The sequence below is a fragment of the Anas acuta genome, chromosome 4 (genome assembly GCF_963932015.1).
Source record: "Anas acuta chromosome 4, bAnaAcu1.1, whole genome shotgun sequence".
NCBI lineage: Eukaryota > Metazoa > Chordata > Aves > Anseriformes > Anatidae > Anas > Anas acuta.
In genome coordinates, this window is record NC_088982.1 from 13449317 (window position 1) to 13468180 (window position 18864).

Sequence of the window (18864 nt, forward strand, 5' to 3'; positions counted from 1 at the left end):
ACAAAGCAAAAAGCCACAATGCTTTGGATATTTGATATGCTACCAGCAGATTAAGGGTGAAACTGTAAGACCTGCCTGGTCAGAAGAAGGACCAGTCTATCTTCGTATTTGGCCTCCAACCATGGCCAGGTACATGAATACCTGGAATTAAGCAAATTCATGCTGTATGCAACCAAAACACCACTTAAAATATTTTCTGGTTTACACTGGGATGAATTCCTGTCAACCCCTGTAGGCAACCAACTGGGGCTCCAGACCTTGAGGTTGGAATATATTCATGTCTTCTGGCTATAGGGCATAGTTAGAAATAAGTATTTGACACATATATAGTAAAAATTTTGTATATAATAGGTCACAGAATTAAGTATTTGACATATATATATGGTAAAAAATATGTCTAGAAATAGGGAAGATGGATAAATAAGAAATGAGCTAAATTATGTGAAAGCTTTTGCTTCGTTGAGCTCAGTTGCTGCTACTCCTGGTTGCTAGAGTTCCTAGCAATCTACCTGCTACCGGTTCCTAGCAATCACTGCAATGCTCTGTACTCAGAACGGGGCTTGCTAAAGGTCAGGGGAAAAAGAAAAAAGGGTCGTTCCTCGGCTTTCCCCTGCACGGAGCTCACCTCGGCGCCCCCCCGGCCCCGCAGCGGAGGGAGGCACGGGGAGAGCCGGCGGCCCCGCTCCGCCCCCGGTCTCCGCTGGGGGCCGGGCCTGCGGCGGCCCCGGGGCTCCAGCAGCGCCCGGCCGGGAGATGGAGAAGGGCAGCGGTTCCCCCGCCGCCGGCGGGAGCTGCCCGCAGAAAAACGCCGAGATCCTCAGCAGCCAGTACGGCATCAACCTCTTCTTGGCCGGGCTGCTGCTCACCTTCGCCTGGGCGGTGCACGCCGTGGGCATCAGCAAGAGCCACCTGCTCTCCTACCTCATCACGCTGATGCTCATCCAGCTGCTGTGGATGCTGTGGTACCTGTGCAGGAGCTGCACGCAGAGGAGGCTGATCCGTGACAAGGACACGCATGCCGGAGCCCGCTGGCTCAAGTGTAAGTACTGGCCGTGGTACCCACGGTGGCACCGGGCATGGGACGTCTATGCTGTCACCTGCCTCTGCTGCTACCTCGTTACCTCTCCATCCCTACCAGGAGGCATCCTCACATTCATGATGCCATGCACACACAGTGCACTCTAAATATGAGCAGAAGCTGAGCACGTTTAGAGTGATTTTGGAAAAGGCAATTATTAAGGTGTTGTGCAGCTCTCTTGGAGGAATTATCACCTTTTCCAGGCAATGCAATGCAACTTTCTTATACTAGCACCAGTCCAAAAGGTCCTTGAGGGTTCTCTAAAGCAAAGTATTTCAGAGATTCCCATTTGTACCTGTACAGTGATGCCTTACAACTACTGAATCACGTAGGTTGGAAAAAAACCCTTCAAGATCACCAAATTCAACCATTAAAACATTGGAAGCATCTAGAGTTAGAAGATGACAATGTGCTCATCCAGAGCAGCTTATAGTGTAGCATGTAAAATATAAAAGCAAGAAAGCTAAAAGTAGCATTAGCTTGTAGGAAATTTGCAAGGCTGGTGGCAAGGTGTGATGGCCCTTATTTGCAGGGTTGGGTACTTACTGGAGTAAGGATGCAAAGGTGTATCAAGGGCAGGTGGTTGGGGATCACGGCACAGTCATGTCGAATGCTGTGTGTCTGGGTCCCAGGGAAAGGAAATAACTCAGCTCAGCACTACGTACAGGAGGAGGCAAGCCCACTTTTATCGACCGCTTTTCCAGTTTCGATACTATAAATAGTAGGTTGGAAAGTAAGTACGTTGAGTGCTATAAGGCAGCTTTTCCATAAAATATTTCCTTCCCAATAGCGAAGATGCAGCAATCAGTCACTGCAGCAGCAGCTAATGAAAAAGTAATCTAAATCCAAAGTCTGGTTAGTTTGAGAAGTAAGGTTGTATTGTGGAAGTTTGGTTTGTTCTCAGTGCCTGTGTGTCTTTGTGTCTTTTATTTTTCTTTGCACTGTTAACAATTATGCTATAAAATAGCTCAGTGGCATTTTAAAATTTATTATTTTTTTTATGTCTAACATAATACAACCATGTATTGTAGACTCTCTCCTGAAATGTATGGTGTTATGTACCAACTGTTTTCTCCTCGATTATGCACTGTTTTCCAACATAATCCTCATCTCCCAGGCATTTTTCATTTATTACCTTAGCGTGGCTTACATTTTCTTGTTCTTTTCCTGTGAAATTTCCTGAAATTCATTATTGCAAGGTTTAATTTGACCCTATTTTGGACCAGGCTATGTTTTTCTTACAGAGAGTAGCTTTCTCCTCTCAAGTGTGGAATAAGTACTGCTTAACATGGTTAAGAACAGCAGAACCCCCTGCCCTTTCCTCTTTTGGCACAGCAATCACAGCATTTCATTTGTCCTACAGAATATAAGGAGTCACAGACATTTAGAAATAAGATACTGGAATGCACTACTAGGTTACCTTATCCGTTTCTTTTACCAGCACAGGATTGCTCATTGTAATATGTTCTCAGCTGTGGCAGCTTCCACAGCTTCTCTTGGATGTCTATGCTGCAATTCAGCAAATTCGCCCTTAAGGAAAGTCCTACACTTTCCCATTCTGAAGAGTTTCTTGTAGTTACAACCGTTCTGTAAAACTCCTTTATCCTGTATTGTTAAGAGAAAACTTATTTGAACTATGGAAAAACTCGGGTGGCAATTCCTCTGCCAAGAACCCTCTTGCCCTCCTCTGTCTCAGTGGTTTTGTCACAGAAATCTTGTGTCTGGAAGAAAAGCCCAAAAAAAAGGGGAAAGGACAAATTTTCATCACGTTATTCCACAGAAAGCTCTTGGCAATTCTTGAGTAACTTGAGCAGCTGCTTTTGAAGAATGTCTCCTTGCTCTCATCATTGAAGAAAATAGCCATGAATTAACTGGTATGAAATGTAAATGTAGGCTCAGAGTATTTTCATGATGCCTTTCAAATTGTGAATATAATTTTAGTAAAAGTTGTGGCAGCTGGCTACTTACAGCTCCTTGCTATGGGAAATGTTGGAAAAGAATAGCTTAACAAAGACTTAAGGCAGAGTCATTGCACACAGCTAACAAAGCTGGAAGGACTAATGGCCACTTTACAAAAACTGCTCACAGAAAGCTTTCCTGGATCCTTTTAGTACCAAGATGTGAACTACGTGAACCCTAAAGTATGGTTCTCTTCCAGCTTGTGTGGGAGACCAAGAACCACTCCTACAGTCTGAATGTGGGAAAAGAGCTTTTTAGTAAGGTGAGGTTATCACAACCCAAATAATCACAGGGAAGCTTAGGAAGGCTGCATACAGGGTAGACTCTTTTCCTTGACTTACCCCAGATGTTATCCCCAGAGTACACTCTCCTGCAGTGGAAAGCTCTATGGCCATCATTTAGAAGTTCAGCCAGGTGGGACAGAGAGCTCAAAGGGAAAATCAATTAGCTTCACAAATAGCTCTATTTTATTATGTCCTCTAGCAGCATGGCTCTGTTTAAAGTATAGGCAGCTAGTCACCTTACACAGCCCTTGGCAGACTTCAACATATATCTTTTTTCTGCTTGTATTAAATTGTCTATTATCAAAACCCAAACAATATTTTAAGTTTAGAGTGGCGTTTTGACAGCTATATCATTATAGCTTTCTGCTTCTTGATGGCTAATAGGAAGAATTATGCCAGCACTTTGCAATACTGAAAATCCTATTCTGGATCTCCTGAAACACAGAGATTTCAATGAATATTTGGAGAAAAAAAAATCCACATTTTTAAAAAATAGTATAATGCTCAGTAAAAACATTTCTTTATATTCTTTAACTTTAGAAATAACAAAATGATGGAATCATCTTCATCGTTTTTAATTACTGGTATATATCGAGTATTTAGGATTAGTATATCGTACTAAGGTAAGTTTTCATCGTTTGGTTGTTTTCTAGGAAACCAAACCAGACAGCTCACTGCAGTTCTGTTCCCTGACTTGACAGGTAACCTCCCCAACAATGGCGCTGGCATACCAAGTGATTGTGTTACTGCCCACTGTAGAGCTCTTGGGCCCGGAGACTGTAACATTATTGTTCAGCTCCCTTGAGTTGTATAGTTTGCTGTGTGACCGTATGGAGCATTAATTCATGCGCTGTATGGCTGCTTTGGTGCTACAGTTACCTGGGAGGATGATCTTGCAAGGAGCTGGGAGCCATATGCAAGGGGCTGCGTGTCTTCAGGTCTGGGCTCCTCTGTACTGCCTATGCTGGGAGTGTGTCCTAATGTGCTTTAGTACGTTGGGCAGAGGCTTTCACAAATTAGAGAGTCTTATTTCATCAAGTCAGTTATCTTCATGAACTCGATCCACTTTTATTTCCCTAAGCAAGAATATGACTATTGATCTATCATTATTTCTCTAAACAAGATTTTGGCATAGTGCTATGGATTGTCTCTAGGCAATGCAACTGTACATTGATGTTTTCTAATATCTTTTCATTTGTAGGTGGGATTACTTTATTTGCAGTGATTACTTTAATTCTGGATTCTTTTAAAGTTGGATACTATATTGATTTTTCAAACTGTTTGTCACCAACTGAAGGCATTTTTCCTGTTACACATGCAGCGCACACCATCTTACAGGTAAAAGACACTGGTTGCAGTTTTAAATTATACCTATACTTCTGATAAAAAATATCTTTTTTTTTCTTCTCATCATCATGGATTTTATACTAACCTGATTTCTAAACATATCACAGAATGATTTTGAGGGCTAAGTTCTTGTGCATGTATACCCTTTTATGTGCAAATTCAGCCTTGGCAACCTGAAATTTCAGTAATTGCTTGCCATAATACCCTTTCCTCCTTTCCCCTCCCCCCCAAAAAAAAAGTTCTAAAAAGAACTAATCAAAAATGCTGTCAATAGTTGAAATTGCATGCTCTTTAGTTTAAGTTACCTATAAAACTTTATTCTTTTTTATTCTATTTCACTTCTTTCTGTATGTACAACTTGCCACCCAAGTTCAGTTCAACCTGTCTGTCTTGATATCTCAGAATAGTTAGCGGTGGATGCCCGATACTTCAAAAGGGGAACCCCCCTTTCTTTGTAGGTTATAAGACGCTTGCACATCTTTCCTGTAAAAAATGAACACAGATTTTCCTTCCAGAAGCATTTGATTACACTTACCAGTGGCTGCACACTAACAAGCATAGTTACTGACTCCTGTAAAATATTTCAGCTATTTGTTTATTTTCAGGCTTTGCCTCTGTATTATATGGTGATATTCCATAGCTGATTGTTTACTGCATGAATAAATGTTGCCCTTTCTTTTATTACATGATGGAGCAAAAGGATACTGGACAGTTTTCCTAATAGTTTTCCTTATTTTGAATACCTGAATCATGAACAGCTTCCAGTTCTTCTGTCGCAGGTTGTTAGCCAGTCTGTGAAGACAGAGATAGTGAGAATTGTTGGTAGCTGCAAGAGCCAGATACATCTTATGGTAAGGTGGAGATTCAGATTTTGTCCTCCTTCTTGTCAGGATAATCTAAAACTGTAATTCCTGTGGATCCCTATGAGGAGACTTGTGGTAAAGAGGGAAAGGAAAAGCCACTAGAATAAAATATTCCATTAGAGGCAGGTCATCTCATGCACTTTCCAAGATGATTAAGTAACACAATGATAAGAGCAAGAAAAGAAGAGAAAAGAATGATTTTCCTAGCAGTGGTTGCAAGTAAATGAGCAGTTGAACCACCTACATTTTTCTGTTTAACAGTAAAAACATTGAAAATTGAGCAGTAACTTTGACTTCCATCTTTTTATCTGAGGATGAAATTCTGACTTGATGGAAGTAGTCATAATTTTACATTCTTTTAAAATCCACTCTCCATGTGGAAAAACTTATTTGCTTTACCTCTGACAAACAAACCTAAGAAATCCTTTCCTGCTGATCTGCTTGCAGCATTCCTCATTGCATCCAGTAACCTCGAGTTGCTGAGATTTCTAGCTACTGTGAACTAGAATGTGGAAGAGACTTTGAGCTGAACAAAAGGAAATACCGATTTCCTGAGAAGTGACATTCTCATTTAATATCACATCATTCTTTAATGTTTAATACTTAATTTAATATTGATTTAATATTGCATCATTCTGATTTGATATTACACCACATCATATTGCATCACTAATATAGCTGATTTTATCATTTACTTAGCTTAAAATGAAATCTTGAGTGTTAGTGTGAACACTCAAAGGAAAGGTAAAGGATGTAATTTATCAAATACATTTTGCCTAAGACAAATATAATGTCCTTGAAACACGGGATAAAATTACAGTGGAGGGGATTCCTAATGATGTGTCATCTAAAAACCTGAGGACTTTTTTTTTTTCTACAGAACATGTGTTGGATGCTGTTGTATTTCACTCTAACGAGGCATCCTGGTACTTGCCAATAAATGAGCAAATATACACTGTAACTGTGCAAACAATGAACTAGCACCGACCTTCTGATTTCCACTGCCTCTGTGTTAAGCTCTTTTGCAGACAGAAGTCCCTTTGAGACAATGCGTGCTCTGGGAGCAAAAACTATTTTCTGTCATTTCTCTACCTTACTGATTTTTCTATTCCTATTTTCCCTTGACTTTCTTGACTTTAGTATTTGAACAGAACTTCTAAACTTCCTTTTCTTAAGTTTTGAAGAATGCTTTCACATCTGCTGTCAGATTTTACTGCATCTCTCTCAGAACTGCCATCTGAACATAGCATAGATGAGGCTATGGTGCTAATTAGTGACTTCAATTTAAACTTCCATGACATCTTGTATTTTTGTATTTATCACAATTTGTTGTGATAAATGCTTCACTGGGTGATTGAATTAACGTGTTATTAGTAGGGAGAGCAGGGGGATGGATTCCTGGCTTTGCACTAGCTGAATGAGCTCAAGTCCAGAAGTGTGTCCTGAACTTCTAGTAGGTGCCACAGAGAAGTGCACGTTCCTAGCTTTTTCAAAGACCAGGTACTGAATGTCTCAGACAACACCAGCTGTGGAGGCACCCTGTTAATGGGCACAGTGAGAAAATGGACTTCCAGTCACTGCAATTGCTGCAGAAGAACACAAAGTTCTTTGCAATTTTCAGACCACTTCAGAAATACCACACCCAGCAGGTTTCTAAGACAAACCCTTTGGACCATTTCTATCCCGATGTTTACATACTATTCAGTTCAGTAAGGTAGGAACTTTTCTGAATAAATAGAAGTTCCAGTTTGACCCTAGCATCCCCGAGGAATACGGCTCACACCTACCAGGATTTGGAACATGTTTTATATTAGCAACAATCTATACCCTGAAGTTTCCATTATCCTCCCACAAAGAGACTCCTACTTTTAATACTTCTTTCCCCTTTACTTGCTAAGTCAGCACTGTTCTGTCTCTTCTGTTTTCCAGCTTGAGCTTTCTGCACTACATTTGAGTGCAACTGCATTTGTTCCTCCTAATGCGGTTACCCCTCAAACTGATAGAATGACCTTTTCTCTTGCTTCCTGGTCATCCATTGTGTGTTTTATTAATCAAATCTGGAATCCTTTCACGTGTCTCTCTCCCTCCATAGAATTTCATATTTTTAGTAAATTGTTCAAACTTAGCATCACCATGCCCTGCAGTAGTTATAGTGCTGTCTACAGCTGGCAGTTTTATTTCCTTTGCCATTGAAATAAAAGCCTCTGCAGCTACAGAAGCATGATATGTTTTGGTGAGTCATATTGAAGCTTTCTACTATTGAGCCACTGGCTTTGCATATAAAAAATCCTAGGTTCCTGCCAGCCAGGTTCTGGCTGAATGTTGGAAGAGATAAGAATAATTTCACATGCATGGAGATGGAGCTACTTCAGTTTAAATCATCAGAGGATCTAATCAGTGTTTCTGCCTACAGATATACTTTCCTTTTGTGTTTCATACATATTCATTAGTGTAATGACATTTCTCTGTATTCCTTTAACTTAGGTGTACTTTCTTTGGTGTCATGCAAAGGATATTATCCAGTCTTTCAAAACACTTGAAAGGTAAAGTATCTGATCCTCATCTGGAATGCAAATAGGTGCATGTCTGCACTGTGTTTGAACACCTACAGTTGTACTGTATGATGGACATTGAGAACTTGCAGAGTTTGATTCTCAGTTGTGTTAATATAAATAGACAGTAACTCCATTCACCCAACTGAGAGGATAATCATTAGTTTGAATTATTCTTTTTTTATTTAAACTGTGCTCGTATTTCATAAAATACAATAGTCACAGAATAAGTATGCATTTATCATGAGAGAGGGAAAGGGCAATGTATGACACTACAGTGTCACATGCATTTTTCAGAGGAAGGAAGCGCCAGATTTTTGTCTGAGAACTATGTACTACGTGAAGTTTTCTTCGTACTGAAGAAATTGAAAGGTTTCAGTATCTTCGTACTGAAGATACTGGAAGGGAACTTGCATCAGCAACCTGCAGCTAGTGCAGTATATCTGGGGTTTTTGTATTGACCTTTATGGAAATTACCTTTCAGAACTAGATGCAAACATTCAAATACACAGAGAAACACAACCTTTCCAGCAGTATGTATACACCCAAATCAGTCAGGGTTGTTCTTATTTCTGACACCAGAACTTGGTTCTCATGGTGTAACTGATGTCGCTTCTGAAACAGATGAATACATTTATTTGTTATGGAGCTAAGGACTGGTCTTTGAGGCAGCAAAGCCAGCTCTGATGTATTTTCATTTCTGTAAGAATGTGGATTAGTATATATTAATGCCTTTACATAGAATGCAAATAAACAAGGATATTAACTTTTAAAACATTAATCTAAAATTATCAAGAAGCTGGCCAGTTTCTATAGGAAGTAACAGAAACTTACTCGTAAACTTCAGCCGCAGTGGTGGCTCTACTTTTGTTCTACTCCCTTGGGTAAGCATTTCAGCCTCATGCCAACAAGTGGAATGATCATGGAAGGCTTGCAATGTCAGCTGGTGAAACGAGCTCTGTTGACAAGTACCATTTTTAAAGTACCTAATTGCAAGTCATTCAAGTCATTCACTGCAAACAGTGCAGTAATAAAGAACTGTTTCTTGGTGAAGGAACATTTTCAGCCTTGGGTGCAAGAGAATAATGCCTGGCAGAATGTCAGATGGAAGGATTGTGCCCAAGAAATAGATACCATGGCCATCTATTAAAAAAAAAGGGGGTGGGGTGGGGTGGGGTGGGAAGATATGGAGGGAAGTGCTGGTCAATTGAGAACAATTATTGTCTGGGTTTTACTAGAAAGTTCAGAATCATTAACCCACCTCTTTCTCTGATGCCATTTTGTTTCACCAAGCCATGAAAGGGCTTGTCCAATACAAAGACTCTTAAAGCCACTTGGAGACTTAGCCTCACTGTACCAATAGTCTGAATGGGATAAAGGCCTCTGTTGTCTTCAGCTCTCTCCAGGAGACAAAAATGCATGGACTAGAAGTTAGACAAGTGCTATTTCTTTGAAGAAAGACCATCCACAGTGAGTATGAAGAAGCACTGCAGAAGGCTGAGAAATGAAACTTGCAAAACCACCCTGATAAGGCCATTCAGTCACTGTCATTAACATCTGCAGACCAATGAATAATAAACATCACATACAAGAGCATAAAAGCATCCTATCTATGATTTAATACATTAATCCATTGTGTTTCTGTGATAGTTTGGAAGTCTAACATTCATTGTGCTCCACTGTGGAACATCTTTAGAGAGATCAGTTATGATTTTTTTTTTCTTGTACTGACAACTAAATAGTGTTACGTGTGGTGTCTACAGAAAATTAATGCACTGTATTTAACATGTGTGTAGAGAAATACTGTGTGCATATTCCTTCAATGATTACCTTATTTTGTAGGTTTGGGGTTATCCATTCTGTGTTCACAAATTTACTCCTGTGGACAAATGGAGTGTTAACAGAGTCAAAACATCAACTGAATGAACATAAAGAAAGACTAATCACACTTGGTTTTGGGAACATAACAATAGGTAAGCTAAAGCGTTGGTACATTTTGGAATTACTGCTCCCATGCAAAATACTATGTCTCTGTAGGACAAATCTGGGTATTTGCTGTATAGTTGTTACTAGGGAAATGGTAGTCAACTGATATATGGTCAGTTCATATAGTAACTAAAATGATGTATAATCATTATCATATACATGACTCAGGCTGTGATTTTCTGCTTATTTATCTCCCCTTTGGATGAGGTCCAGAATAAAAATAAATGCCAGAAGTTCCAAACAAAGATAATTCTTTTGAGGAATAACATCACTAAAGAATCATTTTATTAGTAAATTAGAGAAGTAAAGTATATACAGTATTTTTTAAAACACAATTTACTAGTTTTATAAGCTACTGGTAGAAAAACAAGAATGGATAATCCTGCAAATCATTCCCCATATAGTGGTTTCCCAGGGTGTGTGGTCCTATGGAATTTTGTGTGGTGCCATGGAATTTGGTGGAATGTCTCAGACAGATGAAGGTTATCCATTAAAGCTGCTTTACAGGACACAGACTTTTAGCTGGGTGGTTCTTATTCATTCATTTATTTATTTATTTATTTTATATATAACAAACACTTCTTCACTGGTAAGATAATGCAAGTTTCAACACACATTGACTAAAACTGCTGGGGATGTCTTTTGCTTTCAAATACCACTGAAGCCTAGGGAAATTTGGAGTTCTTGGCTTTCAATGGGCAGTGTAAGTTCTCAGCAGCTACAGGTAATTTTATCCCACCTGATAGGATTTTGGTTGTGTTCACAAGGATAAAGACAAAGATGACCCCAGTTTTACATCCATTTGCAAGGGGATGGAGCCAGGCTCTTTTCAGCATTGCCCAGTGCCAGGACAAGAAGCAATGGGCACAAACTGGAACGTGGGAGGTTCCCTCTCAACATCAGGAAGTGCTTCTGTGCTGTGCAAGTGACAGAGCTCTGGCACAGGTTGCTCAGAGAGGTTATGGAGTCTCCTTGGAGATCTTCAAAAGGCACCTGGATGTGGTCCTGGGCAGCCTGCTGGGGCAGGGGTTGGAGCAGTGGGCCTCCAGAGGTCCCTGCCAGCCTCAGCCACTCTGCAATTCTCTGATTTAGCTGTACAGTAAAAGCATCAATATTAATCACAAGTTAGTGTCTCTTCCTGATATTTCCACTGTTAAATGGAAACAGTTTCCTTATATTATTTCCTATTAATCTGCTGCAAGAATTGTTGCACAAATGTGAATAATCAGAAATAGTTTCTATAACAAGGAGCAAAGTAGTGATTCACAAGACAAATTTGCTATTAACATATAATCCACTGCAAAAGTGTTTTTTCACTTCTTATGCGTATATGCTTAAGACGAAAGAATACCAGCTTTCTCCCATCTTTTTCTTATATATATATATATATATATTTTTAAATAACAAAATTAAAAAAAAAAAGAAACTTACAGGCACAAATCTAAGATTAGCCTCTGGAATGCCTAAAAATGCCTAAGCATTTCTGTTTATATAAGTGTAAGTAAATAATTATCTTCTGACACCATGGAATTTTCTGGTTTCTTAAATTATTTGTTTGTGATTACACATTAAATACTTTTATTTTACAAATATGTGCAATTTGTTCTCTGAGATGTTTTAGGGGTTTACAATGCAGGTTATTGCATAGAGGGATAATGATTTAATAGGTTCTTCTCAAAAGGACAAGATAGATTTTTAATTATTTTACTTTCAACCTATACTGGGACATTGAGTGAAAGTATCTGTGGCTTACTTCACCTCTTTTGTATACATAAACACATTTTTAATAAAGTGCTGTGATTATTAGAAACCACTCTAGTGTAAATTACTATCAAAAATGAGAGGAGTCATTTTCTCATTAAGTTTGTATTTTTCATCTGACTCACAGATGGAATTCCTCAATATTCTATAAAATCTACCTAAGCCAAATGGCTGAGGACTGAAGTCCTTGAGATTTTGGACATTTGTATAATAAAAAAGTAGTATTTGAAAGGCTCTGTTGCACTTTGGTGCAGCATTCACTTACGATGTGACAATTGCTACGCAGCTGAGCAGTGGAGTTAGAGATTATGCTTTGGAGACCAGGCAAAATCTATGTTAGGTTAATGATTTAAATGGCACAGGTCCTTTTTAGGTTGCTAACTGGAGAGTATGATATGTTGTTCGGCTGAAATCTTACCTTTTATGTTTTATTGTTTTATTTATGTTTTATTTATTTGCTTTAAACAAAAAATCCTTATAATGCACATATGTAATCTCTCCCTTTCCTTTAGTTTTAGATGACCATGCACCTCAATGCAATTGTACAACGACAACTCTCTGTTCCATATTTTCTCAAGGAATATATTACCTATATCCCTTCAATATAGAGTACCACATTCTAGCATCCACAATGCTCTATGTCCTGTGGAAAAACATTGGTCGCAAAGTAGAACACCACCAGCAACACAAAACTCCATTCAAATTCCACGGCATAACTGTTGGGATGATTTTTGGACTAATTGTGTTAACTAGCACAATAGCAGTAGTTGTGGTGTATTTAATTCAGATTGGACGTTCAAAAGTCAAAAGTGAGTTGGCACTTACTATGTTTTACCTCCATGCTATCTTTGTATTGGCTCTCATGTGTACAGCTGGAGTTGTTGCCCTTCTAATCTACAGACTGGAGGATAGATCATTGGATAACTCAAAAAATCCTGCTCGAAAACTGGATGCAGAACTGCTGGTTGGCACAGCTGCAGGATCCTGGCTCCTCTCCTGGGGGTCAATCCTAGCAATCATCTGTGCCCAAGCTCACCCCAAATACACGTGGTATAACCTCCCCTATTCTGTCCTTGTAATTATTGAGAAATACATCCAGAACCTCTTTATCATTGAATCCATACACCGTGAGCAGGAAAAGGCCAATGATGATATTAAAACACTTCGAATAGTGACTATATCTCGGGGGAGCACTTTATCACTTACCCCCTCATACAAGGAGATTTACAACGGCCGAGCCACCTGTGACATCGGGGAGTTACCGTGCCTGGTTAGCAGCAGCATCTGCGCCAGAGAAAGTGACGGTGGTGGCAGTGCCAACGAAGAGACAAATCAGGGTAACAGTCCAGTCATGCATTCAGCCTCAGAGTTCTCCTTCTATAGCAGAAGCTCAGTGGCTGACAACAAGAGGAGAATTCTCAAGAACATTGCTGCTTTTTTATTCCTATGCAATCTTTCGGTAAGACATTTTGAACATAATTTGCAAGTTAATACACAAATGCTTCCCAACCCTTCAAGCCTCATATTAAAATTACATGGTTCCATAGTTTGTAGCAAGTAATTTTTACTTCTTCTGGAAGAATAAGTGAATATGCCTTTGGGGAACAAAATTTATCTAAACATGGAATCCAAGAGTCTAAACTCTTTTTAATCACCATGAAAAACTGTATCAGCAGCAGAAGCTGAAATCTTCTGCCATTGGTGTACCCGGGTAACAACAGGGAGGGCTTACTTAGAGATTGCCAAAACTAAATTGCAGGTCACTGGGGTCACAGTCACTTGTAATTTATGATTAATACTGGCATTGCCTTCTTTCCTTGCAGCTTTGGATACCACCGGCATTTGGGTGCCGCCCAGAGTATGACAATGGACTGGAAGAAATAGTCTTTGGCTTTGAACCTTGGATAATTGTTGTGAACCTTGCAATGCCTTTTTCTATTTTCTATCGGATGCATTCAGCTGCCTCACTCTTTGAAGTCAATTGCAAAACATAGGTCGTATACAGTCCCTCAGTGAACAATTGATTGAATAATTAATTAAACAAATAAGAGATGAATGAGTGGATGAGTGACTGAACATAGCCACAGCTGCTCAGTTAATAGAAGATTCAATACATATTTCTAAAAGAAGGGACCATAGCTAAGAGCAAGTAATATTTTTTATTTTCCCTCCATGCATTTCATTATATATGTATTATTACTGCCAAGGTAGACTTTTCAAACTCATATTAGTGTCAACTCTACATAGTAAAGTTAATTAAATCTCATTAATATTTGTTTAGGTCATCTGAGATTTGTCCTCTAAATAATTGGTATTGCTTTATTTTCATTCATCATGGCCTGTGAAAGTGGTTACAAAAATTCTGTGTGACTTAAGAGGGAAAATCCCAAGGACTGCTAAACTGAGTGATGCTTCTGAATCACAGACTCTGAAAACTCTTAATTCCTAGCTGCATTTTTATAGTAAAAACACAAAAACATGTGCTATTTAGTTGGGACATGGGAATTACATTAATCTTTCTGAAAAGCAATAGAAAACCAATCTATATAGTTATTAATTTCTTAACTATATGGCATGAAATCCCAGTAAATAGCATGTATGTTAAACATCATGCTGTATATAACTTCTTTAAAAATATTTCTATTGATGAACCTCTCTTGTATTTACTAAATGACATAACTCCAAAATAAAGTTAATTCTTTTACAAAGCTCTTTATTCACACATCCTTGATATGTTTTAAAAGTGAAAAACTCATCTTGTAGCTTAGTTTCAAGTACATGTGTTCTGTTGCAACAATGGTATCTATCCCCTGTATGTTTTTGTTTTAATGGGCTGCTAATTTCATTGTGCTTCAGTCTTCTGGATGGAAAGTAATTGTGTGTACTCACACAGGGATGCTGTAGTCATAGCTGATGCCTCTAGAAATTGCAAGGCTGAGGATTTTACAAGCCTGGTTTACAAGCTGTCAAAACATAAGCTCAAATCCTTAGGACTCTTAGTTGCCTGAATTCTCACAGAAAGCAGTAAAAAGGTGGGTGTCTGAATACTCTTAGAAAACAGTCTGTTAAGATGGACAGGCTGTAGCTACGGCCAGAGCACTAAAATGGAAGCAACAGCTCTGCCATAGGCAACTACTGGTGCTCTAGCGAAGGGCCTGGAGCACAAGTCCTGTGAGGAGCAGCTGAGGGAATTGGGCTTGTTTAGTCTTGAGGAGGCTCAGGGGAGGCCTGAAGGAAGTTGTGTCAAGCTGGGGGTTGGCCTCTTCTTGCAGATAACCAGTGCTAGGACTGAAGGGAATGGCCTCAAGTTGCTCCAGGGGAGGTTTAGGTTGGAAATTAGGAGACATTACTTCTCAGAAAGAGTAGCCAGGCATTGGAGTGGGTTGCCCAGGGAGGTTGTGGTGTCACTGTTCCTGGGGGAGTTCGAGGACCTGGTGCTTAGGGACATGGTTTAGTGTGTGATACTGGTGGTAGGGGGACAGTTGGACCAGATGATCTTGGAGGTCTTTTCCAACCTTGATTATTCTTTGATCCTGTGATCAGGGGCTGCCACCTTTCTCTCCCAGCCCCTCAGAGACCTGTTTCACTTTGGGCCGCCGCTGTCACTGCCAGCTGGAAGGGGACAGGCATGCTTCCCTGGCAGGTTTCAGCTAGCTCTCACGGAACAGAACACAAGTTTTGGCTTTGTACCACTAGATGGCAAGCACGGACCATCAGATAAATGACCTGATGCCTTCTAGGCATTGCTTCAACGTCATGATTAATCTCCGGTTCTATTCTGTAGTACATACAGCCATAACACACCAAGGAATTTTTGCCACCTGCTCTATCTGTTGCAAAACCCAGATCAGGTAAAGCAAGTTCCATCTGAATATGAATTAGGTTAACCACTGGCGATGCTGAGTGTGAGAGCACCTCTGTTCCTGCAGAGCAAGTTCAGTTGTTAGACTTTGAGTGTGTTTTAGAAGTCAATGCCCGGTCACATTGCTGTAACCTCTGCCTTTCTTCAGTGCTGCTTGTCATGTCTTTTATCACATCTTTTTTAGTTCCTACCTTCATTCTCAAGAGTAGTCTTTTCCATTGAACACAGTAACCTTATCTCACCTTCTTTCATGCACCTTCTTTCATGCGGCTCTAACCACTTCACTTGGTTCTCTCCCAGACCGGTTTCATTTAAAGTAGAATGAATAGGGCAATCTGTATAATCAAATAAAGCTTTCATCTTCCTTCCAAATCAACTGTTGAAACAACTTTTCAGCTACTTCTGGTGTCAGAGAAAGCTCACTTCACTAGGTAAGCCCACAAATTCCATTTCTTCTTTTAGGCAGTCATAAAAATGGCTCAAGAAAGACTGCTTCTTTCTGTGGAATGGGTCGCATGCCGTTCTTCAGCTCAAAATGGTGCTCTTTAGCTGACTCCCACCACTGGTGTTCAACTAAAGCAGAGCATGCCAATCCCCACGGGCATAAAGAGCCCATATGCCCTATTATAAACACTTAGTGCACATTTGGAAGTTTCAAAAATAAATAACATCAGTACTTAGTTATATTTCATCTGCAATTACTTAGTCCTTTCTGTTTCTCAACATTGCTATTGAAATAATTTAATTTGTTCATGGTATTAAATTGATTTTGAGTGCTAAGATTAAAGTTTATTCAGAAAAGTGAATTAGGGCAGCACTCTGGCAGCGAGCAAATGCTTAAACCATTCTAATGAGCAAATTCTATTCCAAGCTTCACTGATGAAACCCTGCTGACTTAAATGGTTCTGTTTCAAGGAACCAGAGAATAGACATAGGAGGTTTTCATGACAAGATTCAACCCCAAAATATTGTTTTATCCAAAACCAGAATATCTTATGGAACCAGATCTTAGTAAGACTACTCTTGATGCAATGGCAAGTCATGAATTTCTGAACATTTTAGAAATATAGCTTTTGAAGAAACAGATTTTTAACTAGGAATGATAATCTCTAGCTTTCTGATTAAATCCAGGCTTTCTCAAACATCTGCTTTCAAACTTATCTTCTTCTACACCACCTCCCCCAGCTCCACTCTGGCATACTAATACTAATATGTCCCACAATACTAATATGTAACAGTTTTAAAAATATTCTAAGGAATAGCACAAAGTTGTAGGTGTCATGGTTGAGCTGAAATAATAAATGAATTCCATTTACAAGTATGTCTCAATCCTTTGAATTTCCTCTTTTAATTACCTAAAAAAAAAAAAAAATCCAATGCTAAACATGATCATTTTGCATATATCCCTGTGTTGTACAGCCTGCTTGCAGTCTGTAGAGTTTGAGTGGACTATGTCACTGAAGAGAAGGCGGCAGCTTCAAAAAACAGCAGAGAGGGAAATTATCCAAGTAACTTAAGTACATGCTTCTTTCCACTGACTGGGGAATTAAAGGTCCTTATGAGGATAATTAGTTAATTCAAAAAACTCTGACAGTCTCTTCAGTTGAGCAGCATGTAATAAATACTACAAGATCTAATCCACTGAGACTTTCGTATGCAGGGGCACTTAGTACGTTTTGCTTGTGTTATTCTGCCTTTTCCCTCAAAAGCTTTGAACAAAGTGTGGTTACATCCAGCCAGCTCTGAATTACTGACTCCAAAGAGATGCTGAAATTTGGACCTAAGGAATTTAATTTAAAAAGTGAACTGCCCTGTAGTCATGTTGACAAACAGAAGTTGTCATACTACCTGGAAAGATGATAATGAGCATACCTGTATTTCTAAAAGAGATTAAAGATATATTAGTTTTATTAAGTTTTAAACTTTATTGAGTTGTTTCTGGCTGAAAATGGAGTGCAAATTAAATCACCATAATAATGTGAGCCAGGTAACTTGCTTGGAAATTTGATAACAAAGTTTTGTGTAGCCAATACAAGTTTTAATTCAATTTATTACTTACTAAGATTAACAAAAGCGTATATATCACATTTGCAAGGATATAGAGAAAAAGGTTCTTTAATAGGACAGTTCTTCAAAGCTTTCTCTAAGTTGAGGTTTCTGGACTCTAGTCCATGGCTTTACAAACAGTGCTTTCATTTTAACTGTGTCTAACCAGGCCTGTGAGGCCTTGTTGGAGTTTCATTAGAGCAGGTCAGAAAGCAGTACAGCAAAACAAGTGCATGCTGCTTGAACATTACGTACTCTCTGTATGACCTGACAGTACTCAAAAGACAGGCTGAACAATGTGAGCATCTGCATGTAATGATGTACAAACTCCCTTAAATATGGATTTCTGGATCCATTTCTGGATCCCCAAAAATGAATCTGTTGAGCCATTGACCATATCTTATATAACGTATTATCAAAAACAATGTGCTTCATTAAATTGCACTTAAAAGCCATGAAGCTAGAAAGATCCCCAAACTTCAAGGTTTAAATACAAGCAGTCATTTTTAAATTGCCTTCTCTGCCTTCCTTTAAGGAAATTATTAACTTTATTTTCTGTATTTTTCCCCATTTACTGAACAATACTGACATCTATTATGTTCATATGGTTAAGAAACCAGGGATTTAAGAAAATTTAAGAAAGAGATAACACTAAAGTATACCTGTAAGTATATAACAAATCAGTTAGCAAGGATATTGGCAAATCTAAATGTGCATTTAATTTTACAATCCTGCTCTGTCACACTTGAGACAGTGTTCATACAGATGGCTCATTGTATTGCTTATTCTCTGTGAGCCCTCATCCTCAAGGATTTGGCCTCATTCCGTGAACACATAAATCAAATGAGACCTAGACTGAAGCAGAATTGAAGTAGCTGCAATTGTTAATGGTAATCTTGAAAAAGAGGATTGGCTTTATCAACTCTATAGGATGAATTTCATCCAGAAGTTGATGGTTCTGGAAAATCTCACTTCAATGTCAATAGACAATGGTTAAGAGTCATCTTTATATATTTATTTTTATTAGGAGGTGTGTTGTATCCCATATTAATTTGTCTGAGATTTAAAGCAACTTTTACTGTTCTATATAGCATCTTTTCTGCCTTCATCTACTATTGTATTTTGT

The 18864-nt window shown here is 39.0% G+C and overlaps 1 protein-coding gene across 1 annotated transcript; it reads left to right on the forward strand.

The window, feature by feature from the left end:
• Positions 1-620: 620 nt before the first annotated feature.
• On the forward strand, positions 621-14362 carry OTOP1 (otopetrin 1). The gene is made up of 6 exons (XM_068679309.1): positions 621-1039; positions 4523-4659; positions 8016-8074; positions 9926-10056; positions 12343-13289; positions 13654-14362. Exons 1-6 carry the CDS (start codon positions 754-756, stop codon positions 13822-13824), a joined length of 1731 nt encoding a protein of 576 aa, XP_068535410.1. The 5' UTR covers positions 621-753; the 3' UTR covers positions 13825-14362.
• Positions 14363-18864: the final 4502 nt, after the last annotated feature.